The following is a 26,798-nucleotide window of genomic DNA, read 5'->3' on the forward strand; positions in this document are numbered from 1 at the left end:
ACTTGTGTTAGTTAACCTTTATCTAACACATATCAGATGACCCTGCTGCTGAGGAGGATCTTGTGTTTTCATTTAGCTTGACATTGTATAGTGTTTCAATGCAAGTGAGACTAAAACAAATACAAAACTCTCCATTTTGGGGTTGTCTTATGCCATTTTAACTGCACAAAATCATTTTAATCTGTGGCCTTTATATCCTGTAACTCTTGTTTGTACCATTTTGCTGGTGAATTAGGTAAAACTCGTGGGTTTTTTTAATATTTATGCTATGAAAACTTAGGGAGTCCTAACACACAAATCACTTCACAATAAAACACAGAATGTACATATTATATAGAACAGACAAAAACAACTATTAAATATTGAACAGACCCAGACACAAACAACACTAAGATTCTGTACAACCTCTTTATATACAGATAACTTGCAATTCATTGATTTGTGTCAAGCTAAGATATAAAGTCTATATATTTGATATTTATACATACAAATAAGTGTATGGGATATTGATGACGTGATTATTTGAGGTTGTCTTGAAGTAATGGATCAAAGGTTCTTTAACCATAAAAACACTTTATTATTATTTTCTCAATTATTGTTAGAAGAATGGTAAATAAGTATTGTATAGAGTCCCTTAAATGATATTTGAAAGAATGTGGAACTAAAAACCTTAGTAAATATTCAAAAATGTTTCTGCAAAATGGAAGTGGTTTCATAGTTGTTGGAATATACTCTTTATACTGCACATGTATATATGGGGTTTGGGTAAGAAAAGGACTCCGCATAAAAACACATTTTAACTGGAGACAAAGGGAGCAGAAAATATGACCTTATCTTACCTGAAGTTCCTCTAAAGCTGCTGTCACACAGATGCCTGCAGGACTCTGTACCATCAAGGTGTGCACACAGTCAGCTGGTGTTGAATTTGTGGCTCTGATGTGAAAAGTATGTGTTGCTTGGTTGGACTACAGCATGATTCAGTGTTGGGATGTCAACAGTCAGGACACGCTGTAACTTTGGCAGAAGGTAAAGCTTACCAATGTGCACCTCCCTGAGAACTTATGTCTATTTATAAAAGCACTTTGTGTCCTCACTTTAGTTTCCAGTGCTCGGCCCAACTCTGGACTGGATATGGGCTCGCATTCTGACACTGAGGAGCCGTAATGAGCTGCCTCCGGTTACAACAGGTAACGAGTGGCGTCGTATACGCTTTGTCTCCACATGGATGGAACGGCACTGCAAGAACTCTGCCGAGCAAGACATCGTAGTGATGGGTTATTTCTGTACTTTCCACTGACTTTCCAAACTGTGGTACGTGTACCACCAGTGGTACGCAAGCTTCCTCTGGTGGTACTTCCTTGTGCATTTATAATGTAATTGAATCTTATGTGTTTGTAAGGATGGATGATATGTGTGGGTTGTTCCGCGTGTAGTGTTTATCCTGTGAATCCACTTGGAGCTTTACTGCTTTGCATGAAAGGTGCTATATAAATAAATGATTGATGAGTGAAGATGGCAGATCCAGGAGTTGACTTGGCCACAAGGGTGGACAAATGTGATGAGGTAGATGGTCAAAGTTTCTTGGTTGGAGGAAAATCAGAAATACTGTTCTATTATTTATACCAGGGTATGTGATCGTAGTGGAGCTGAGGAATTTTGACCGGAATGATTTTCCTCCAAGAACCCCAAGAGGAAGTTGACGTACTACTTGTAGTACACATACCACAATTTGAGAACCATGGTCTTAGACGATATGTCTTGCCCACCTCTTGGCGGAAGCGACTCTGCTGCATTCATGCCAAATTTTTACGTCATGACGCACCATTCTTGCCGTGCCATGGAATCATCAGCCAGGAGGTTCTCGATGCTGATTGGTTTAAGCGTCATTGCAACATTTTCAAGGATTAAATGACGCACAAAAAAACCCGTGAACGATGTGATATGTAAAGCAGGGAAAACATTTGTGCTAGAGTATCTGTCACATTTCTATCAACGTCTCTTGAACATCAAAGTCAGCACTGCACACACTGGTGTCATTATTTAATGATCTGCCAAGTTTGAAGTCTGTCAAGTGACCTGTTCTACACACAGTAACAAAACATCACCATGTATGAACAGCCACTGTCACTAGACAGTCACTCAATTTTTGTTATCACATTGCAGCTTCTTATCATTCTGCGGTGACTCAAATGTTCCACTATCTGCTGCTTATCTCCCAGTATTTGCTCAACAGCAGTGGATGGAAAAACACATTTCCATCCACACATTTTTCCATTTTCACATTTTTTGGAAAAACAGTTCAAACATGGGATACATTTTAATGGAAACCAAGCAATTGTGGGGGTGGGGGGGGGAGCAAGAACAATCTTTTCTCCTGTTAGATCTGCGAGACCTTTTGATAACTTCTTCACCTTTGATGTGTCCACTACAAATTGATGCATTTTTTGAGATGGCCAAATTCAAAATGGCCGAATTCCTGTTGAGTTGAGACCATGGTCCCAATGAAATATTTTTGTTCGTCTTGGGCTGTGACATGTTTCCACAAAGTTATGTAAATTTGGTGCAACTTATCGGCTTTGTCCTACCGACTTTCGCCTTGGGGGTGCTACTGATCCCTTCTGCCCCACTTTTATGTCTTCCGCATATCTGGACCAATCGGTCCAGATAAGCAATTCAAATTGATCCTAAGTGACAAAGAGCGGTTCACTCTTTGAACTTCCACCTTATTGTGGTGGAGGAGTTTGGGTTCCCTAATGATCCTATGAGGAGCAATGGTGTTTTGCTCCCTGGTATGGCCTCCCATGGCAAATTGGTAAATTAAAGAGCCAGTGTATCCAGACCAGAGGGTTACCGGGGTCCCGGCCTAGAGTTGGGGCCCATGCGTGAGCACCTGGTGGCCAGGCCCAGCCCGAATCAGCTACGTGGCTTGCCCCCCTGTGGACCCTCCTCCCGCAGGAGTAACTTGAAGGGTCCAGTGCGGCAGACCAAGGCGAGAACCTTAGCGGTCTGATTCCTGGTTACAAAAAAAGGAATATTTCTTGCCGGTTCTGATTTGTAAGAAAAATAATAATCTAAATAGGAACAAAAGGTTCCTTGCACTTCCTGCCAGGAGCCGTTCAGCCTTGGGGACTTTCGTGCTCGGGCCCGAATGAAACAATCAATTAAATCAAATAGTTAAGAGATTAAAAAGCAAGTCTGAAATATTGAGTGAAGTGTTTGAAACCCATCAGCCTGTGTGGTGTTGATGTGCCAACTTCTAAAGCAAAGATGGCGACGTGTCAATTAGAAGCAGCTTATTCTTCTGTCATCACAGAGAGAACGAGGAAGCCGCTGAAAAGAAACGAGACGAACCAGCAGAAGACGGATGTGGACATGGGCGTAACAGTTTCTCTTTGACTGTTTGACCTACATGACACTGACACACATCAGACACCTGAGCTTTCATGGACGTTTTCCAGCAGGGTTCAGTCACTGGGGCCTGAAGATTATGTTGTTGCCAAGAGAGCAGAACAAAACAAGACACAGAGCTGGCCTCATTTTTCCCAGCAGGAAATACCTGCAGTGGAGAAAAGAAAAGCGCAGCTGGAGCTGGTTACAGTGAGAACAGCTTTGCAACCACAGCTTTTCTCTTCTTGTAAGGCTCACACACAGTTACACAGCTATCAATTTAGACAAACATTTATTTATCCTGGAGGAAAAATGCCGACTCTGTAATAAGTCCACACACCTTTTGGTTCAGAAACTAGAAAGGATAGTTTGATTTTTGTTACATTTTAAGCTTTTAAGAGAGTTGTGGAAAGTAATGATTTTACAATTTAAGATTTTACAAACAAAAGATAAAATGCAAAGATAAAATGAGTTAGCCCCTATATAGAGAGGAAAAAACTATGGAGGATCATTATAATTACATTATAATAAATGTATAAATTAATTAATCCAGGCATAAATTAATTAATGAATAAATAAAATAATAAATGAATGAATTCAGAAATAAATAAAATAATAAATAAATAAATGTATACTTAAATAAAACAATATATAAATAAATAAATACATAAATAAATATTCATGATAAATTAACCATATGCATGTTTGATGGAAACAACTGCATAGATATAAAACAATTTATGTTTTCTGTGTTGTGTGACATTAGCCTTTACTCACAACTAGTGATATAGAAGTGTGGTTTAAAAACAAAAAGAGATAAAGATTATTACATAAAGCAGAGTCTTTTCTCCCAAGAACTGACCGACAGTGTGACTGTGACAAAACAACACACATGAACCCGTGATTTCAGCTGCGTGATGTTGACACCTCATCGCCGTCTGTCTCTAACAATTCATGTTTTTCACAAAAGAATGTCTCTGACTTATTTTTATTCCACCAGAAATAGACATTTTCCCAGAAAATAAGAGCATTTTCCAGAAACTGAAAACACATTAAAAAAAATGCGTGCATTTGCAAGGATCAACTTTGATGTGGCACCGTGACTCTATTGGAACTGATTGATTTTAAGATTCTTTTATTAGCTTTTCAAGCTCTTTATCGTATGAAACCTCATGTTCTGAGACGGCAGCCTTTTTAGTTTATCAACAAAATCAGAAACAGAACAGTGAGGCCTCCGTCTATGGAACAGTGTTATCACTGAGAGCAGCAGTGAATATCAATGTTTTTTAAGAGGCAAACATAAGACCCACCTCGTTATTTAACCTGGGTTTTAACTGAGAGTTTGTTTCTTTCCTTGTTCATTTATTTATTTGAATTGTTGCACTCCCCATTTTATGATCTGAAAAGTTCTGCTTGCCTGCATTTTTTAGTACTTTATCTGTCATGTTTTTACCATTTCACCCCATCATTAAAACATTTTATTACCCTTACTCGATAAACATGACCATTTTAGTTTATATACAGTATTTTTCTTTCAGTCCTGCTTGTTGAGTGTTTCCCCCGCTTTTTTTGTAGTGTCTTTTAATCTTATGTGCTAGTAAGGATGGATGATGGGTGTGGGTTGTTCCTCAGGTGGTACTTGGCATTTAAAAGTTTCATAACCACTGGTTTAGGCCGTTCCAGTTTGACAAGGAAATGTTTTGCTGTTGTAGAACAGGGGGGGAAAAAAGAATGTTGCAGTTCAAGCATCCGTGAACATTTGAGTCAACAATCAGCTGTGAGATCCAGTGATCTGAGCCAACCCTACATTTAGCTGGAGACTGGAAGCTCGTGTCCCTGGCACTTGCGGTGTAATTTAGTCTGCCCACTTAAGACATTAAAAGTGAGTTTAGAGGTGTCAACAAAACAGTCATCACTTTTCCTTTATCTTTTTCTTAAAAAAAAAAAAGCAAATCTCATACAAAAATGTCCAAAACACAAATTAACTTGAGTCAAGTCAAGAGAAAACACACGGAACTCTTTGCCAGTAATTTTTATTTTGAGATATTTTGTAGAACAGGGGAACCAATGATTACAAAAAAAGTTCGTAAGTGTCCTACATGCTACACCTTAACCTAATTCATCATGCTTGCCTGGAAAAAAGTACAAAGAAAAAAACGTACAATTAAAACGGATGTACATTATACTCACCATCAACTTTTACTTTGAATGTACCTTTCTCTTTTTTCCATGCACGCAATTGTTTTTTGTTTGTTTTTTTTACATTATATTTAGATAAAAAAAATTAAGACTTTTAGGCGCTTCTTTAAACCATAAAGCAGATTTTTTTCCTCTAAAAATCGCACCTATTTAAAAAAAAAAAAAGGACAAACAAAGAATGGTATCCATAAGGACGATTTTGATGTAAAAATGAAAGCCTCGACTTATTTTGGAACACAAGATGAATTTGCATCCTACCATTTTTAAAAAAAACAAAACAAAGCAACACTTACACGCCCATTTAGTGCTGAAATGGAAAAAAAAGGAAGTCTGTCCCAACTCTTCAATCTTCAATAATCACATTGAAACAACACATTACTTTTTTTGATAAAATAAATATCACACATCTGCTAGAAATAAATAATGATTACTGAAACACCTCACTATGTTAAATGCTAAAGTGAGACAGATTTCATGTACGCGACCACTTCATTTTCAGGGTATGAGGATGGTCATGTGTGTAAAGCACTAGTGCGGCTTCGAGTGTCTCTCGCGGCTGTTACCTTGAGGTAGATAACACATTTACATCAACGCCTACGATAATGGTTGCTGCTGGCATCATGTGTCAGATTTACAGTATGAAAGGGTTCGTCAGGAAGCTTTCTTTGGGGGGGGGGGGGACAAAAATGTAATTTAAAAGAAAAAGTCAACCGTCCGTCCTCGTGTTTCACAAGTATCCAAATCACAGGGGGGGGGGAAAAGGCTGTTTGAAAGCACTTCACAGGGATGTCAGCATCTACCATCCTCCTCCTCCACGTCACACGTCTCGTTTCATCCTCTTTATCGATTTGTCCATCTTTTCTCTCTCTCTCTCTCTGCTACTTCACTTCTCTCTGATCATCTACAGTACTTAAATGTGCGAGTGACATGCCAGTTTAGCAATGAGGGCGGGGACGTTAACCCATGAAGGCCTGGTGGTCAAGGCTCAGAGTGATGACCAAAAAAAAACTCTTAAAGATAATAAATCACCCATCAACGCATAAAAAATAAAATTAAAACTTACCATAATAAAAAAGGTATGAAATGATTCAAGTACAATAATATCATATTTAACAAAACAAAAACAAAAAAAAACTCTAGATTTTGCACTGTAAGGGAGGATACGTTTCTTTAATTAAGATGCTTAAAGATGCTGCTGTACGTTTTGTGGGCTATTTGTGGGGAACATTTGACCGCGCAGGGAGTGAGGGACGCCTGGATGGATTTTAGAGGCAAGTCTTCGGTGCTGTCGAAGCCAGGCAGGGCCAGAGAGTCCAGCTGCATATTCAGCACAAGCTCCGTGTTCATGCTGAGGAAGCTCTCGTCCAGGTCTCTCCCCTCCGAGGGCTCTGCCTCTGGGGTGGCCACGATGTCTCCGGCCCCGTCTTCCCTCCGGCTGAACAGGCGATCCAGGTAACTGGTGTAAGTGCTGTCCTTCTGGAAGTGGTCCTCTTTGCGAATGTCCCAGCGTACTTCATCTATCAAACAGCTGCTCTCCCCGGAGCCGAACGTCTCCCAGGGGCAAGCGGGCCAGGTGCTGTCACCGCTGACAACTCCCAACCCTCCGCCGCCCAACTGGGCGAGGTTTACCAGGCACTTCTCCTCCTTCTCCCGACTGATGGTCTTGGAAATGGAGCCTGAGCGGGGAACCTCCAGCTGGGAGACGGAAAAGTTGAGCTCGTTGAGGAGGCCCACTTCGCTGAGCAGCGCCACCTCCTGACAAGGCTCTGGCTGCAGGCTCAGTTTAATGGTGCTGGCAATGAAGGAGTCAAAGTCAAAGCCTTGGTTCTGCTGACCTTGAGGTTTCTCTGTCTGATGCTTCTCCTGATCCCTGTCCTTCTCCACTGGACTCTGGGTCTTCTCAGCTTCCTGCAGTGCGATCTGGGCCTTCACCAGCCCATTCTTCTCGCACTTGCTCTTTGCCTTGCGGTCTGCCCTCTCCTTGCTCTGCTGCTCCTTCCAGTTGGAGAGGTCAATGATGAGTTTTGGTTCATAGTAGTGGTTGACTTCACTGTCCCTCCAGATGAGGTTATCCAGGTAAGAGGGAGATATGACCTTGTAGTTACAGGTGTTGCTACACTGCAAGTCACAGTATTTGTTCTCGTGGTGGTCGTCGTCCTGCCAGGATCGCTCTGGCGGGAACAGACTGGAGTAGTCAAAAGACGGCTCGTCCTGGAACTTCTCACGATCTACATCGGCGTATTTACGAGGATCCACCTGCAAAAAGACAGCGGTCAACATTTAGCCTTTGCCATCATGTCAAAATGTCTGTCTGGACCAGAAAATTTCACAACGTTTACGACAGTTCAAGTACAAGTAGAGAGGGAAGTGATTTGTTTCAACGAGAAAATGCGGATTTTAAAATCTGAAGACGTACCTGAACCTCCTCCTCATCGGTTACATCAGAGAGTGCTCTTGGGTCAACCTGAACTTCGTCTGGGTCGAGGGTGCTGTGCAAGTGCCAATCAGCCTCTGACAGTTGGCTCTCATGATACCTGAGAGAACGAAAGAGAGAAAACTTCAGTACACAAACACAGAAGTTGTTCAGATGTTTATATACTGGATCTAACTGTGCAAACTAGCTAATCTAGAAAGAAACAAGACATTTCTAGTTTGTTTACTGCTCAGGTAACCCATGTATACATATTTGCATAGAGCAAAACACAAACACATGACCTGGGAAATATACTCTTTTTGTGTCTTTGAGTCAGGTCACAGAGGGAATGAGTGAACCTACCTGTCACATGTGTGGCTGTGGCTCTGGTCCACAAGCAGGATATCATCTACTTCATCCTCAATGTGGAACGGGTGCAGCGATACAGGCTCATCCAGGGGGAAGGAGTAGTCAGCCATATAGGGGTGAGCGAGGGCCTCCTCCGCAGTCAGACGATCCATGGGATTAAAGGTCAGGATCTTCTCCAGGAAATCCAAGGCTGTGGATGCAAGTAAACACAGAGGAAGGACAATGAGACGCTTGTCTTTGGTCTGTGTTCACGATTACATCATGAGCCTGCGAGAATAAGTGACTGGTGCTCACCCTGGGGACTGACGTCGGGGAGCAGCTTGGCCAATGGTGTGTGCGGCTTGGACATGTCGTTGCGGAAGAAGACGGGAATGACACTGTGGAGCTCCTGTCGGTCTTCCTCCCGCAGCACAGGGATGGACTCCAGGATCAGCTGCATCTGCTCCAGTTCATGTGCTCCTGAAACATTAGGAGGACACATTTGAAGACACCTCTCCCAGGAGAAATTACAGACTGCTCAACTGCTGCATGACTGATTGAGTTTGCCGAGAGCAACGCTGAGCGCAGCAATCATGAGGACAGAAGATGATCTTTGCCTTGTGTTCAGTCGGTCTCTGGATTTATAAAGACCAATTCTGGGCCTAGCGTCTGTCTATTCTACAACAGGCGTTAAGATTAATTGGACTAACATGTCTTTTTTTTAAACCTATACTACACCTTCACCTCTCAGTCAACAGACTTGCTCTCATGACTGTTTGCGAGCATGTTTGATTATGAGGTTTCACAGTGAGTCAGACTGAAAACAGAATCAACACTTACCAGCAAAGAGGGTTTTCCCTGTGAGCATTTCAGCAAAGATGCAGCCAGCGGCCCACATGTCGATGGCTTTGGTGTAGTTGTTGGGAGAGAGCAGCAGGTGAGGAGATCTGTACCACTTGGTGACGAGACCTTCAGAGAGATGACCCTGTGTTTTAAAGGGGACATGAGACATTTAGTGGCAACTCTGGAGAGTGGAGGCTAGTGTACAACTACTCCAACATCAGATTTGCTTGGTTTTAGTGGTCTTAGAATAAGTCTTCTCTTTATGCTTTAAGTGTTTGCACCGCCATGTTTCTTCACCACCAGCCTCAAAGACCTGATGCATAAAACATTGCAGGAGGGGGACATAGCAGAGAGACTTGGAAAGTGGATGAGTAGAGACAGTTGTGAAAGAGTGTTTACATTTTTTTCTGGTATGCTAAGACCAAAGAAGTTCCCATAAGTGCTTGGGAAAAAGGAAGAGTGAGCAGAGGAATCAGTCTCACAATTGGGTGTCTTACAGACTGGATCTTACACAGGTACCAACTTATGTCAATTTACAGCATTCCACGTGCTGTCGTGGGTGACACACAACACCTGCTGCTAAAATGAGTCCCAAAACAAGCCCGGTGTCAGTCTGTGCTTCACGCATGTGCCGTTTCCTTAGCAAACTCTGCCCTGTGCTGGTCACGTACGCAGCGCAACATGGAGACAAAGACCTCAGAGAGAAGAGACGGATGAAAGAGGGGGGATCATACACGTGCAGGCCCTGTCAGCAGTCTGAGAGAGCAGGATAATCCCCTGCTACCAACACACCGACACGCCAGAGACACCAATCTACACTCCACTTTCACCCACTGCTCGACTGTTCACTGGAACAGAGGGCATTGAATGCAAAGAAAACTGACCTGTGGGAGTGTGTATATGTGTGTATGTATACACACTGGGGGGTGGGGAGGTGGTAAAACAACACCGCCGTTGCCTTTGACTCCCATGCAGTGGTACGGGCGAGACCAATATGGTCAGCTCACCACTAAGCCAGGCTCCTGTGTCTGCCCTAATTTAGCCGCAAATACTAGATGTCACACTATCCTGGAGCATGTCATTGCTCTGCACATCCTTTTATTGATTGGTTTATAAATGACAAGTGTTCGGCAGCCTTCACCAAGAACCCTGTCATGGGAACAAAGGTGTTTTTAGATGACTGGTCAAAACCTGCAGGGCTGCCCAGATCTCATTCTTAGACTACTTCCATACTACTGCACCTTAGTTTAAAAATGCATAAATTCTATTCCAGATACACCCGTCATCCACATTACTCCCACATGTAAGAGCCCCAAAAAGAGAGGTTTAAAAATGCAGCTACCTCCCTTTCCGTTTGAAACCTAAATGGCTGCCTTTCATTAGAGAAGGAAAACAATGATGCAGTGACCCTCATTAACTTCCTTTTTATCAGCTGTGACTGGACTATCAGCTTATAGATAAGAGTTTAACACTTAAACAGTTTCATTGTTTCACCTTGTTGTTCTTTTGTTTGTAATTCTCTTTGAATCCAAGCAAACTACTGCAGAGGATAGAGTTGACTTCCTTTTCACACCAGCATGTGCACGTCCTGTGTACCTGAATGCTCACATGACATATTTTTAGAATAGAATCAGATTACCTCAGGAACGTGTCTGGATAAAAAGATTGTATGGTTGTAGCCTCAGAAACTGTGTCTACTCTATGTGGTTGTGGTCATGGTGGAGAGTTGGGCTACAACATTTTTATGCCAACTCAATGTCTCAGATTCTGTTGAAATTTACTGGTTTCTTTTGCTCCAGTTTGACAGGAAACCAAAATCATTTGGTTTGTGGACAAAACCATACATTTGAGGAACATTTTTGACTAAAGAGCTAATGAATAATCGATGAACAACAATTGTAGTCCTCGACAAGAGTAATACTTAATCATCCACAGAGAACATTGCAAGGGATGAGTTCGAAAGATCTTGGGGTCATGGATTAAGGATTACTATGTACTAAATGACTCTGAACTAAATGAAGCAGATTAATGCAGGATCAGAAAGTAGCTGAGGGCATTTCCCAGGTACAGACACAAGCAGCCATGATCTCATCTCCTCTGGTAACAGTTGCTGAATCAGTTACTCACCTGATCTTGCTCAGACCAGGCTGACATTTAATGAGTCATAACAGGATCTCTATGTCTCAGGTTGCAGTTACACAGCAACCTTTAGCACCAGGTGTCAGTTCAGGTAATTAGTGTAGAGTCAGTAAGAGATCATTAGCATTGCCTCCATTTTTGGCATAAAGCTGCTCCTCAGACACTGGTTACCAAAACAAAAATTAAATGTCAGATTTCCTCGCTGGCAGTGAATCTAATTTAGATTTAACCTATCCACCCACACAAACATGAAATCATTTCTTACAGGGAAGTGGCAATATAAACAGAGGGATAAGTGGCGCTTTACCACCGTCTCTCAATACAATGGAAATACAGGCCCAATATAAAGAGATTAAATAGAAAAAACACCCAGAGAGCACAAATCTCCTCTGAGGCTGCTCAGTTTCATATCTGGATCAACACCTACATCTAACCATTTCTTCCTCAGGCAATATCATCAAAATATGCCCTTTATTTGTTTTAGTTATATCGCTCACGGCATCCATCTAATTTATGGCCAATTGCTGTTAGTTCCTGCTACTATTTATTCTTAAAAAAACAGTAGAGATCCTTTTTCCGCATTCATGCACTCTCTGGTTAGATCTCGTCTAGTCTGGTGCCAGACAGGCCTGTTGCTGGCTGAATAAGTGGGTCAAATGTGTGTGTGTGAGTGTTTGACGTTGTGGTTTGAATCTGTGTGTTGTGCAGAGTCCTCATGTGGCAGAGAGGACCTCGGTGAACCCTATTACATTCCTGGAAAGTCTGCAGTTATTATCGCTACTGCATCGCAAATGGATTTTACACAGCTGCAGACAAGCACAGGCTTGCACACTCACAAGTTGAAATTTATATTTTTATATACATCATCCTGTCTGAAAGGTTTTAACCTCACGTGTTACTGGATTTCACCTAAAATAACATCTTGGCACACGTAGCAGTTGTGGCATTCCTTAGTTAAGGAATATCAAATGTGTAGTGTCACCCTGTAGGAGTTAATCTTACTCACCCTTACTTATAACAAAACCCTACCAGTCCTTAGCAAAACCAAAAGTATATCTTAATATAGGAGTGTTACTTCCAGTGTTGGTGAATTTTAACCTTAAAATAAAGCCTCAATCAAGGCTCCCACAATGAGACAAAGAGCTGGCTGGGGGGAGAAGAGGGTTTGGGGTTTCAGAGATTAGATGAGTGCACGTGAATTCTTGTCATTCTTGTTTGTGGGCCTACGGTGAAACAAAGCCTGGCAGGATTAATGAAAGCCTAAAGGGACTCGTGAGGAGTTATGTTTTATTAACCTGAGAAATGAGAAAACAAAGGAGTGTAGGAGGCAGAGGTAGAACAAATGCCTTGTGCCTACACGACTGATGCAAGAAATCCAGAGAGCAGATAAGAAACAGAGGTTCCCTGGGAAAGAGCTCCTCTTTATTTAGAAACATTATCCAAATAACATGTGCTCAGCCTCCCAGCTGCTCTGGCTCAAACCGTCTGCCAGAAGTAGAGGGTATTGAGGGCAAATTTGCCCCACGTGTAACTTAAACTGAACTCACTGTTTTTATGCTTTAACACTTCACTGGGTGCCTTAGTGTGGGGGTTCATTTCTCAACACGCCTCATTTGGTCGGAGGTTGGTAGAGAAATCAGTAAACCCACACCCACCACATAACTATTATTACCATCATAGCAGATACAAATAAAAACACTAAAACTCTGTCTGGGAAGTAAAGAAGCAGCCTGTTGGAACCAGCAGCCTAATTTAAACAGTCTATAATGTATCCTTGACAAAAACCCAGCAGCAGTCTTTTACCACAACACCACTGCAGATAATAGCCGACCCCAGCCAAGCAGCTCTTCAATTCCTCACTCACCAGCATGGTTTCCATCAGGGAAACTGCTTATTGAGAGAGAAAACAACCCACATGTCAAAGCCTGATGTGAGGAGGAGTGCAGTAATTTTGGTTGGGTGGTGACAGGAACCAAAATGTGTGAGAAACTCTCACTTCTTCCCAGCAGCTAAAGGCTGTCACCTTCCTTGTCTTGTTTCCTCGTCCCCACAGAGGATATGACTAATACATGTCCGAGCAGAAAATGTGACAAGCAGTGAGTGGAAATGAGCAGTTCTGGTAAACTACTGTGCGAGACAAGCATGTCTCGGGATGATGTCAGATGTGGCAGCATCAAAGCTCAGCAAGAGATGAATGAGGCCGTGCCAGTCGGAGGGATACCATCACGTGAGCCACTTCAGAACCTCGGGTGACTAATCTGAGACACGTGTAAGCATCTGACTGAGAGAGAGAGTGAGGAGGAGCGAGAGAGGGACCTAGATTCTCTCACACCACTCTACCATATGGCCTTTGACTGGAATTCGCTCATCCCTTTATAAGAGGGTGACAGAAATACACAAGGGCAATACAGACGCACCACCTGGCTACAATTAGACGAGGTTGTCCACACACACTTCTCATACTAAAGATAAAACCAACCTCATTTATTGGTACTTCTTTATTGTGCTGCTTCAAAAAACAAAATGCAACTTTATGATTAGCACTAAAATGTGTACTTTCAACACTGTGGGGGTGTTCACATGTGGCTTTTGATGTCCATGTCAACATTTCACTGGCATCAGATAAGAAAAAGAAAAGCACTCATAACACAGTGAAAAGAGCCTTCCGAGACCTCATTTTCTCTATTCTACAAGTTGCATGCTTGACAAATGGGGTAATAACCTTGAGGCAAGCAAAGTAGGCACTCATGAATAAAATTTGATACCGTTGTGTGTCTATAATGACTCTGCTACAGCCTAAAGCCTTCATCACCATCATTAGACACCGACAGAAAGCTCAAGGCGAAACTGGGTATGACTTGCAAATGCTACATTACATTTTTATGTGAGAATGCAGATAATCTTTATGTTTTTCTAAGCCACATGATCATGAGCCCACTCATTTGTATATTTAGACTTTGAATTGGAGCACAGCTCAGTTTAAAATGTAAACTCCTTTTAATGGAAAAGCCCAGGGTGAAGTTTTCCATAGCCTTTATTCTCTGTCGAAGGGAAACTGAAGCAATGACTCAAGGAACCACATCTCATCTTGTTTACTTCCTGCTGAGAAGCTACATCATTCTGGAGTAGGCTGCATATTTGTTCAAAAATGTAAACATGCCGGAGCAACAAGAGAACTTATGCACTTTCTGCCATTTTTTTGGCCTTCTAAAAAAGAACTAACCTCTGCTAAGTTTAAACACACCACTCAGTGAATTCATATATAGTCATAACCCACATTTTTAACAACTCAGAGACAGAGCCTACCTTGTGAGAGTAGTGGGGGTCCATGATGCGGGCCAGTCCAAAGTCCCCAATCTTCAGAACCAAATCCTCTGTGTTGACAAACAGGTTGGCAGGCTTGAGGTCACGGTGCAGCACATTGGCGGAATGGATGTACTTAAGGCCCCTGAGAAGCTGGTACATAAAGAGCCTGGCATGGCCCTCAGACAGAAGGCCCCTCTCCAGCAGCTGACACAGGTCAGTCTCCATGTATTCTTGTACAATATAGACCGAGTTGACCTCTGTCAGGGACACCACGTCCTCCGTTAGCCTGCGACCATTGGGGCCCAGTGTCTCAAACACCTACACAGGGAGAGCCGTAGTAGTGGGGAGTCAGTCTTTAAGTTGCAAAGGACCATATTTTCCATCATAAACAGATATTTTTTTAAATAAAACAATTAAATTACCTTAACAATGTTGTCATGGTCGAGACGTCTGATAATCTTGATTTCCCGCAGTGCATGCTTCACACTCTGAGGGTCGGTTAAGATAATTTTCTTCACAGCTACACGCTTGTCACACTCTGTGTCGACTGCCGAGAACACCAGGCCGTTCCCTCCGTAGCCCAGAGGCTTCAAGTCCATGTAGCGAGAACCCAGGTCGAAGCCATGGATGTTCATCAGCGACTCAAACTTCTCTGCCATGACGACTTGTTTTCAGCTTTCACACCAAACTTCCGCTTTTCCTGAAGTTTGGTCTCTGGCCTGTTTTTTTAAAGTCCAACTTTTACACCAACTGAGGAATTTATTGGACAATCGCCCCACTGCTTCAAAAGGCTCAGCTAACTGACCCTTGTACGGATGACTACCAAGTCCCCCTGTCTAGCCCTCACTGTCAGATGCGAGGCACTATTGTGTTATCTAATGTTCTTTCCATGTTAAATAATGAGAGAAAAAAACTAAAGACATGAACTCCACCACAATTCTGGATGTTTGGCTACCTTTAGATGACTTTTGTGATAGACTAGTGTTAATAGACTGCAATGGAATGAACTTCGAGGCTGATTAAAAAGCACTGTGACTATGTCGAACTATAAAAGCATGTAGTTGCATCCTTACAGTGCAGATACATTCAGTGTATGACTGGTCCTGAGCTGCGTCATATGAAACGTGCCGTGTAACTTTTTTTTTTTTTTTTTTTAACCGATTTATCTACCTAGTTTTCTATAAAACTGAAATGTGTCTGGCCTTAGAGTCTTCAAAGTAAGTTTTCACCCTCAGTGATCAGGTGGCTCAAGCTCGCCACAGTCGCAGTCAAAACTATCCTCCATTTTACTTGGGTATAACCTGAAAGACAAGAGATAAAAAAAGAGCATAAAAGCGTAAGAAAAAGTGCATTGATCGGAGTGCTGCAAAAGAGGTTGCGATTAATTTCAAATACACATGTGCATTCTGTTTACTTCCGGTGGTCGCCATGGTTTAATCTACACAATTTGAGGAAACAGCTACTAAAAAACAATGCAAAGAATTGATTCACTGAAAATGTTGTCTAGAATACAAGGGTGTGTTAGTCATGGGCAATAATAACACTAAGCCAAGCAAGGAGCTAACTAAAAAGCTCCAAATTACCATTGTAAAGAACGACGGATTGAGAGAAATCTGCCCTCTAGAGGAAGCAAAGTATCATGAAAATTCATGCAAAAGATCACAATTCATACTTTACGCATCAGTAAGTACGCAGAAGTCTACTATAATCGCAAACCGCCCATGCAACCCACATGGACCGTATGTGCTTACTGTACATGCCCCATGTAGCACACAGTCCAGTTAGTGGCGCACTCTTATTTTGGTCAAATATGGCAACAACCATGGTGGTCGCTTAGTTAAGAGGTTATATGAGAGGGTCAGGCAATACACGGGTAAGCAAAAGGGTCAAACTCCTGCACAAATGGAAGGGAATAAGAATACAGATGCGTGGACGTCTAGCATAAATCTACCTGCGACCACTGGATTTCTGTGATTACTAACAAATTGTATCAAAGCTCACTTTACTGATCAAAGACTCTAAACTGCTGTTGTATATTATATGGGGTATAATTTGTAACCTAATATTTTGGTTGCACAATACAGACACAAATTTCCCTCCGTATGATTGTGCTAACAGAGTAGACAAAAGTTACACAATACAATGAAAGACTTCTGCAAATTTTTGAATGTCTTCTTAGTCTACTCTTTAATAAGCACATTCATACAAACAAGTTAATTGCTCATTAATACAGTGGTTTTAAATCCTAACATTCAAGTATACAAACTTATGTATTAAGATCAAAAGTTGGGGCTAATTCAAACAAATACTACCTTATTGTTTGGATCTTTAAACTGCTCTAATTGTCAGTTCAATCAGTCCATCACAGAGCAAAAGCAGCAGGTTTCACAAATTAACCTTTTCTTAAAGGGCTCTCGTTGAACTGCGGGTGCATTCATGGAAAAATAACCCCCCTCTTCCCCCGCCCGGTTTCGGCGCTTGTTAATCCGGTTTCTGGGTATCGGTAAAACTGCGAGTTCCCCCCACGGACGCTCGGCTAAGGTGAACAACCTAGAGGACAAGTAGAAACCACATCTAACAGAGGTTGAGAGCCGTTTTAACCCGGGGTTTTCACGCTCACGTCGGGCCGCCCATTTTGGCCTTCACTAGGTCTGGCGGAAAAAAAACCAGCGGAGGAAGCACAACGGCAGGCGGACTCGCTGCCTAAAGAGACGTCCATCTGTTTTAATATAACACACAACCGCGTACACCTGTCAACACACGCATTCATCAAAGTACTAGTACAAACCTAACATGTCAGTACAACATGTTTTTGATAAACATTAGCCACAGCACTCTGGTACGAGCCGCCGACAAAGCGAACAAAGGAGCGGTTGTTGGCGGAGGCTTCCGACTACGTGGTACAGCTTCACTGGAGAAAAGGCACAAAAGCCGACGTCCGTTTCGCCGCTTAAAACCACCGCGAGTCGACTGTGACAAGACACAAAACAGTAACAAAAGAACCGACATGGAAGAAGAGACTTACAGTCCTTGTCCGTAGCATTAGTTTCATTGTATTGTTAAGTCAAACCCGGAGAAGGTTTGAGTGTGCTCCGCTCCCTGAGCTCTGCGGATCTGTCGAAATCGCCATTGAGGCTGGGCTCAGCTAAGAGAGGCGGCGTGACGTCACGATGCTGCGTTCACCGACGCTCGGAAATATCATAAAATTATTGTCAATATTCATGGGAATTATGGGAAAAAAATATGAAAATTCAAACTAAAAATTCATCTGATTTATAAACTTTTTAAATTTTGGGGTAAATGGAGGATAAGGTAATCCTAAATGACAAGGGTTATGCATATATTAAAAAAACTATGACAAAAAGTAAAATATTACAACCTTTGTATCGAGAGATTATACCTTAATTCTCATAATTACAAAATGTAATCTCAAAAACATACTTTCCCCCGATAATAATAAAAAATCATCATGATATTGCAGAAATGTTAATCATGACCATTTTCCAAAGAATTCAAAATGAGTGAAAAGGGAGTTTGTTTTGACATGGAATGATGTATAGTACACAATAAAATTAATATGTACTGTATTTACGACGCAAAGTAATTCTATAAAGACAAACAAACACCCAGGAGGAGTTGGGGCCCTCAAGTTTGAGACCTCTGCTTTACACTGTTTCTTTTGTTTGTTTTTGTAGCCTTGGAATAAGCCTTTTATATATAAATATATATTTTAGGCAAGGGTCTTGCTCTACAGAGGCCATCATTTTGTGCTGCCATGTTTCCATAGCAGCCAGAACAAACCAGCCAGGGCACACGTTTTGTTTTTTGATGCTGAAATGAACATAAACGCCATGCATAAATCTAACAAAGATAGAGGCGGAGTGCGTAGAGTGGAAATAGTGACGTCAGACATGAAAGCGTCACAGTGTTTTTAAAACTCCTGGGTGTGGGAAGCTTTGAGCCGCATTTGAATGCAGTAAGAGTCATTCAAAAGTTGCAGGTCACGTGACGGCGGTGAGATTCAAAATCTTAATCAACCTGGTGCATTCATGGTTACGTCATAAGAGCATTGTTCAAATGCCAGTAAACAAGACGAGACATTCAGCCACAGCTGCAAACTGAGGGAAATAAGTTTGTTCATTCATTTAAACTAAAGTTAAGATCTATCTAAGATATATCAACAATAATAATAATAATCATAATAATTTAGACTGTTAGCCGCTTTACAGAACAAGAAATAAACAAACAAAATACATAATGCAATAATGATCTCAGTAATTTGAAGATAGAAGATATATAACTTCATTTGACAGCTTCTCTTCACAATCTAGCATCTCTCTCATTTTTCCACTCATGCATTTTATTTATTTTACATACAGAAGGTGGTGTCTGCTGTTGTTTTCCTGCATTCATCCACAGTCGTCCTGTCCCCCTCCCTCCTGTTTTCCCTCTGATAGGACTTAAGTGTTGTTTTCCAAACATGGCACGGTGCTTTGCATTAGTGAGTGAGATAAATCCCTCAGTCAGGTCATTCATTCATTCATTCATTCATTTATTGCGGCTTGTGGATTTAGAAAAAAGTCCATCTGGTGTGTGGGATGTTTCTCTCTTTACGCCTTATGCCTCGCCATCTCCTCTGGGATTACAGAAGCAAAACAAACAGATATAAAAACAATCCCATCAAGGATTGGTCTATGCTCTGTCATCAAACCCCTCATCCAGACCGTAGCTGGTTGCCGTGCATGTACTGTAGCCTGCTGCTGTGAATGGATGTGAGTGGAGCAGAGTGGAGCGGAGTGTAGTGGAGTCGCTGCAGTCTACTCTACATCAGCATCCGCAGGCTACAGACCATGTGAGGAGCCATGTGCCCGGGAATGCAGATGCCTCTCACACTGCAGGCCGGGATGGGCTCTGCGATGGAGAGCAGCCACTGCATGCGGACTGAGAGAGAGAGAGATGCGACACACTTGGACAGACACTCTATATGTCTATATGACATTCTGTCTCCTGTACCTAATTATACAAATGTAAAATATCTTGACGGTGCATTATTGGTACCAGTTGCATTGCTCTCACAGCAAAGGACTTTGTGTATATTTACAGTACATTATACCGTAGATACTGTCCTGAAACGGTAGATTACTGCACAACTTCATAACTGTGATTTAACAGTATTTACACTTGGAAAAAACGGCATTTAACTGTAACACTGTAACACTGTTACACTGGACTGATACATTGTGATTTCACAGTGTATACATACTATTTTCACTGTGACTTCACATACTACTGTCATGCAGTACATTGCAGTATTGTTCCTGTGTAAATTACTGTATTTAACTGTAATAATCACACTTACTTTTAAAGGGGGTTCCCTGTAACAGATACACATATAGTAATTCCAATATATAATAGAAATACATACGGTACTGTACCTTAAATTATTGTAGTGACTGTTTACTGAGATAAGGAAACTTTTCAATTTATTATTTTATTTAAAGAAAAAAGTGAGTGAAGCTTCTACAAGCACACTTTTTTTCATCTATTGTGTCCAAATGAGCGTTGACGGAGCCAGTCGTCTAAGTAAATAGACTAGTAAATAGAATAGTTGATAAATGCTGCTAAGTCACAAAGACTGTCTTTCCAAAGTTATGTTTTTTTTTGACGACCTCTTTATTAGAGAAACAAAAAAGAAACATATATTACTTGTCAAGTCAGAAAAAACAAACGGTTCAATCTGTCCTCTTGTCAGAGTAATTTGGACTCTTTGAATATTAGTCATCGGGCTAAATGAATCAACCAGATTTATTACTCAAAGTATTCCCTCCCTCTGGCTAATATCCTCTCACATGACTCATTAATGAAGGCTGCATTAATGATTACTATATACTACATTACCCTCTATAAAGCTACGTACTTTCTCACCCTATAACTTTCAGGAGTTTTGAGACCATTATTCCGGGTTTTTTAAAATGATTTGGAGAAGAAAACTTAAAAAACTTACAACAAGGGGACTCCATGGGACATTCAAACGTTGAAAACCATTGTCCGTCCAACAAAGACTAAAGTGGCTTCAATCACTGCCATTTACACTGGTGGTAGTAGTAGTAGTAGTATTAGTAGTAGTGTGTTACTGTGATGCTCTAATTCCAAATAAACCAAAACCAGAGTCAAAGAGATCATTACATAGTTTCTCCTGAGTCACTGGTGAAGATCACATCCCCATCCACGTGTCCTCAGCATCACCCAACATTCTCTTAAATGAATACAATTGCAAATTGTCTTGCCACTTACTGAGGCCGAAATCCTCCAGAGACGCCTTGAGGAACATAGTACAGGCGGTAATAGTCCACTCAGAAGAAATTAGTCCATATCGAGCAGGAGGAGAAGATTCAGCACAGTCCAGTATCTCCTTGTAGTGTTGTGTTGTGTTATGTGGGCAGATGAGTGTATTATCAAATCCCTGGCAGTGTGTTATCCTTCTCCATGTGCCATTGGTTGTGAGGAGGAGCTCCATGGAGAGTTTATATAGGCCCCGGCCGGAGAGGGGAGGGGGGCGGAGCCTGCTCTGTGTTAGAGTCTTATTAGAGTTCACTGTCACCACCTCTTCTCTGTGTCTTCATCATCATTTTTCAAACACTTTCCTTTGTATTTTAGTCCAGCAACAACAACAGATCTATTCTGCGAATTGTTGCCAGGATTTTAAAGACAAGAACTGTAAATGTCACAATAAATCCATCATCACCACCTTTATCATCGGCTTTAACTTTACTGTTGTGTGTGATTGTGAAAATATGTGTTATTAACAAGGATATCTTCTAAAGTCGTCTTTAAAATGACAGTTATACTGTAGTTTTACAAGAAATTACTGCTAAAACCACAGAAACACACTGAATGACACAGTAAAATACAGTATCTCTATATGCTAAATCACAGTATTATACTTTATGACATAATTACAGTAATGTTACAGTAAAATCCTTTGTTTATACTGGAAAGATACTGCTATATCACATAACATTACACAGTTTTTAGGTGATTTACTATGAAATGATGCAGTAACGTACAGTAAATATACAAATACACAGAGTATTTGTTGATTAACCATTTAATTAGCTGTGAATGTTCTATAATTTCTTTACACTTGGCTCCCTGCAGCCTTTTGTGGTGTAAAACGTGCAAATTCACTTCTTGTGATTCATTATTTATATCTTATTTAAAATGAAGGAATGCGAAAAATAATTGTCCTTATGAGTCTCGACAGTCACTGTTGTGCAAAAAAATACAAACAAAACTGGAATAATAGTAATAATAATAATAATAATAATAACAATAATATAATAATAATAATCACAATGACAGGTGGAATTTAACTTTGTTAAAGCTAAAATAATATTAAGGGGGTATCTTAATATAAAACAGACATTTACTTTTAGCCCGCCGCTCACTATCAAGTTTAAACTGTGTAAAAGTTTGGGTGCCCTTGTTCTAAAGGGACTTTCTTAGTTTTTCATTAACAGTGAGCGTTGGACACCAATGATTCTGTGCTCCTCACGTCTCCTTGTTTCCATCCTGGAGCCTTGTATCTCGTCGTCTCTGACTGAGAAAAGCTCTTGTTGGGTTTCTGGACTCCTCCGCCTCCATCTGCTCGTCATATGACAGATTTACAGGCATCTCCACAGACTGTGGCATGTTTGGACAGTGAGGAAACGTGTGCGTGTGTGTTTGTTTGATTTTCAAACCAGGCTGCTGCGGGGTCCACATGAGCGGCGTGTTATCAAAATATTTGAGTGGATGTGCGAGGAAATGAGGGCAGCGTTGTGGGTTTGGTGCCGTGTGCTTATATATATATATATATATATATTTTTTTTTTTTTTTTGCTTTTTCTTCTGAATAATTATCACTTCTGCATGCCTGAGAGATTTTTCAATGGTCTGTGATGTTTGCTGGTAGTTTGTTGTTGCTGCTGTTAATCTACTGTAACTAACGCTCATGGGATAGCCTGGGTAGTCCAGGCCGAGGCTTGTTAGATAAACCCCGTTGGTTATTCATGATGACCTTAATTCCTACATTGGAAGCACATGGGCAGCTCTTAAAGATACACTATGTAACATTTCTGCATTTTAAACGACAGAACTAATCTTATATTTTGTTGAGTAGTGTACTTAGATTAACTCTTTAAAGGCACAATAAGTTATCAAAACCATAACAAAAGGCAGAGTTTGACATGGAAGCAGCAAGGGATCATGGGAATTGTTGTCTTCATGTCTTGTTTGCAGATGAGGCGACCAAAATTCTCCATTATCCAGATATAGAAATATGGCAAAATATAAAACATTAATCTCATTCTCACTCTATTTTAATGTAGAAATGTTACAGATTATAGCTGTAAATCCATAGAAATCTACGTTTCTATTTAAGGTAATTTTATTCAGGTCGTTTTTTAATGCTTTTTTTTAATGTCTCTGGTATAATTTCTGGGGCAGAAGAAAATATCACGACAGGGAAACCACTGGAGACGACAAGACAAGACAACAATTCCCAAGATGCCATGCTGCCTCCTCATGTTATCAAACTATGTCTGTTTTATTGTTTTCAGCTGCAGAAATTACTGGAAAACTCGGCATTTACATAATATGTACCATTTCTTGCATTAAAATATCTGAAAACAATGAGACTAATGTTATAGACCGGATTTTGTTGAGTCGAGTATTTACATTATTGGCAAATGGCAAATACTCTGTTGCCATTTGCTGCATGTTCTGCCGCCCTGTAAAGGGCAACAATTCCCAGGATCCCACGCTGCTTTCCGACGCCATCGAACTACAAAGTCTTTTGTCGTTGCTTTGATTAAGAGACACCTAAGAGCAGAAATGACATACTGTGCGTTATTAACCTCAGTTGTCAGATACTCTGTTTCTACCTGCAGCCTTTATGCAAATCCACTTCTTGTGATTTGTTATTTTTATCTTATTTTAAATCAGACGATTACACAATCCTAATGTATTACGAAAACCGTCCGAAACACATTTGAGAAAATTGAAGACATGAAGACATGAACCCTGTTATCTAAACACACCCTGGTCATATAGGAATGTCACAGTGTTGTAAGAGGCCTATATTGAGAAAGTGTCGATCACTGAGATTAGGTTTCCAGCTCATGAGGCAAACATGTTTACTGTACGTGACTTGATGTGTTGCCGATCATTTGCAGGACTGTGACGAAATGTTCAGACGGACTTTAGGCTTTTGTCCTGCACTCGACGTGCGATCGCCTCAAATGGAGAAGCCCTCTTTTCCTCAAACGTGTTCACTCGGAGCAAAGTGGATGTTCATCCCACTGCTCTTTGTTCCAGGACGTTTCTGTCTTGCTGCGTCAGCACAGCGAGAGTCCACGCGCCGCTGCTCAAAGGTGAGGCGGTGAGATGAACAAGCAAATGTGTTCACACCGCTGTGTGCCTGTGTTCAGAGCAGACGGGAGCTCACTCATCTGTTTAAATTATTGACTCAGAGGGGTGAGTGTTAGTGGGGCATGACGGCCTTATTGTATAACTCACAACAACGCTTGCAACGCGGCCTGTAATTAGCCCCCCCCCCTTGTTACAGGCTGATGTACGGTGTGATGTTTTTATTCAAATCTGGAACATGACTGTGGAGTGACTGTATATTAATCAGCTGCACACACAAATGCAAGGAACAGATGTTACAGCGGCAACAAGTCTTTCATCATGCATCATCACCGTCTAATGTGGCCAAAGGTTTAGTCATTTTGTTCTGTACTGGAGCAGGAGGACGGAAGAGAAGGGAAATCCCTATAACTTGTAGTAGTTTCATTTCATCTCTTTGTGGCCATGTCTTTTGAATCAGTTTCTTGTTTGGTTTTAATCACCTATGTGTCTTTTTTTGCCTTTGCTCCATGGACTCACTCACTTGTCTCATCTTCTACCGCTTTATCCTCCACATGAGGGTCGCGGGTGCCAATCCCAGGTAACATATTAGGGTAAAAGGCGGGGTACACCCTGGACAGGTCAACAGTCCGTCACAGGGCCGCAATGCTATTTAAATAAAGTATATTATTACTGTACAACATTTTGTGTATTCACATGGCCAGAGAATAAGAGGAGAGACGCATCCATCTGCCTTTGCGTTGCCTGTCCTCTCACCATCTGTGAGTGGAGCATCCTAAGACCTGCAGGGCTCTGTGTTGGTTAGTTTATGTGTACTTGTATTTTTATCTTTGTGAGGACATTTCGACCTTGTGGGGACATTTTGTCTGTGCCCCCAAAACTTGTGCAAAAAGTGCTTTCTCAAACCAGGGTTAGGGTTAGAATTGGGTTGTTTGCAGGGCAATGGGTCCCCAGGACCAAGATTGAGAAATCCTGGGTTAGGGTTAGTGGCTAGGGAATGCATAGTGTCTATGATGTGTCCTCAATAAGATATAAAAAAAAAGTCTGTGCATGTATGTGTAAATTTATTTCAAGACACGATAAAGACACCTATGGTTAGGAAGAGGGTTAAGGTTAGAGTAAGTCTCCAGGAAATGAATGTAAATCAATGTCCTCTGAAGTTATGGAAACCAGACTGTGTGTGTTTAGATGTCTTAAATAGGCTACAATTTTAACAGGCTTTTTGAGGATTAAGACCTGGTTTTAGGGTTAGGGTTAGAATTAGGTTTAGGTTAGAGTTAAGCATTTATTTGTGATGGTTAAGGTTCGGGTTAGGGGCTGAATGCAAAACCAGCATGTGTGTGTGATGGGGAGGAAGCTGTGATGTAACCTGATTTGCCTAACTACACTGCAGAGAAATGATTAAATGATCCAGTGGGGACTTTTTGTGGTACGTGTGCGTGTGAGAGTGTGTGTTAATGTGTGACTGGACTTGTTTGTATAGGAGCAAAGATAAAATTGGGTGTTTTGCCGTGATGTAAGAGGATCAGACGCTTTGGAATCTGTTTGTTAACAGGACTAACACAGAGACCGCTCAGCCATAGGTGCCTGTGTGTGCGTTGAACAGGGTCAAACATGTGTTTTTTTGGAAGCCAGTGAATTAATCTGCTTAAACTCAAACACATTTAAATGACTAAGACGCTTACTGTATATTTTGCCTCGAGCTAAATGAAACCTGCTAATCACAATTACGTATGTGGCGTTGCGGTGCAACAGTGGAGAAAAAAAATACACCCTGGTCCATCGACCAGGCACAGACGTTTCTGTGTTTGGTGGCTTAAGTTGTTCCTTTACACATAGACTGTATATCAAAGTTGATTTGACTCTTCTTGTTTTTTGTTTGAATATAGAAGTCTATGGGAAAATTAGGCTGATTTGTAAAATAGGAGGGAGAGGATTAGAAGGTACAATGCTTTGAAGATCCAATGAGTTTACTTCTCACTTGATTTATAATCTCAGTAAACAGTTAATGTCTCAGTGGCTAGTTTCAGGTCTTCAAGTCTATTCTGTGTGTGTGTGTGTTTGTGGTGATTTTCCTGCTAAATGTCGTCACTGCGTTTTTATTACCTGCATGTTTGCATGTTAGACACTGGTGTGAAACACAGTGGCTCTGTACGCCGTACACCTTACGTAATGTCAAGGTCATGATGCTGTTGCCCCCTCGAAGACCTGAGATTTGATGTCCAACTGTTACATAACAATGCTCTTATCTTTTCTCTCAGACACACACACATTACCTGACTTCAAGGTGCTTTCTCCAATAACCAAGAGCCACGGCATCAAGCACGAGGAGTTGAAACACCTCCTTTCGGCTTTTTAGTATCGATTTGGTGATATACTGTATCATTCTCCTCCCTCACGCAATACGATAATCAATACGACATGGCACATCTTGATATTTTAATTGATAAATTAAGGCGGTGTAAAGTAAACAGTCCCTGCCAGTTTCCCTCGCCGGGCGTCGCTACTCGTGTATGAATGAATGAGTGAAACTTGGGTGGAAGTTACCTGGCCGAAGAAGAGGGAGTTTACAGCGGGACAATGGTGGAGAAAGCTACTTTAAGAGATGCTCCATCCACGTTCAATACATAGACTTTATGCACTTTGTCCTCTTTGTTATGAATAAATAGAGAATTTTAACTTTTCACGGAAACGTTTTGTTGTCTTCAGTGAGACAGATATTGTATTGCTCTATGATTGTCTTGCAATATAATTAT

General features: G+C 41.3%; 1 protein-coding gene across 2 annotated transcripts; it reads right to left on the bottom strand.

The window, feature by feature from the left end:
- Nucleotides 1–5,404: 5,404 nt before the first annotated feature.
- Nucleotides 5,405–21,114, bottom strand: mapk6 (mitogen-activated protein kinase 6). 2 transcript variants are annotated; one of them, XM_058630409.1, is made up of 8 exons: nt 20,930–21,114; nt 15,058–15,936; nt 14,636–14,953; nt 9,188–9,332; nt 8,663–8,827; nt 8,363–8,558; nt 8,003–8,120; nt 5,405–7,842 (listed from the first exon to the last, which is right to left on the bottom strand). In XM_058630409.1, exons 2-8 carry the CDS (start codon nt 15,292–15,294, stop codon nt 6,757–6,759), a joined length of 2,265 nt encoding a protein of 754 aa, XP_058486392.1. In that variant the 5' UTR covers nt 15,295–15,936; nt 20,930–21,114; the 3' UTR covers nt 5,405–6,756. The 2 variants fall into 2 exon arrangements, with proteins under 2 accessions (XP_058486392.1, XP_058486391.1); XM_058630408.1 differs by lacking the exon at nt 20,930–21,114 and adding an exon at nt 17,661–17,800.
- Nucleotides 21,115–26,798: the final 5,684 nt, after the last annotated feature.

The sequence above is a fragment of the Solea solea genome, chromosome 5 (assembly GCF_958295425.1).
Source record: "Solea solea chromosome 5, fSolSol10.1, whole genome shotgun sequence".
NCBI classification, from domain to species: Eukaryota; Metazoa; Chordata; class Actinopteri; order Pleuronectiformes; family Soleidae; genus Solea; species Solea solea.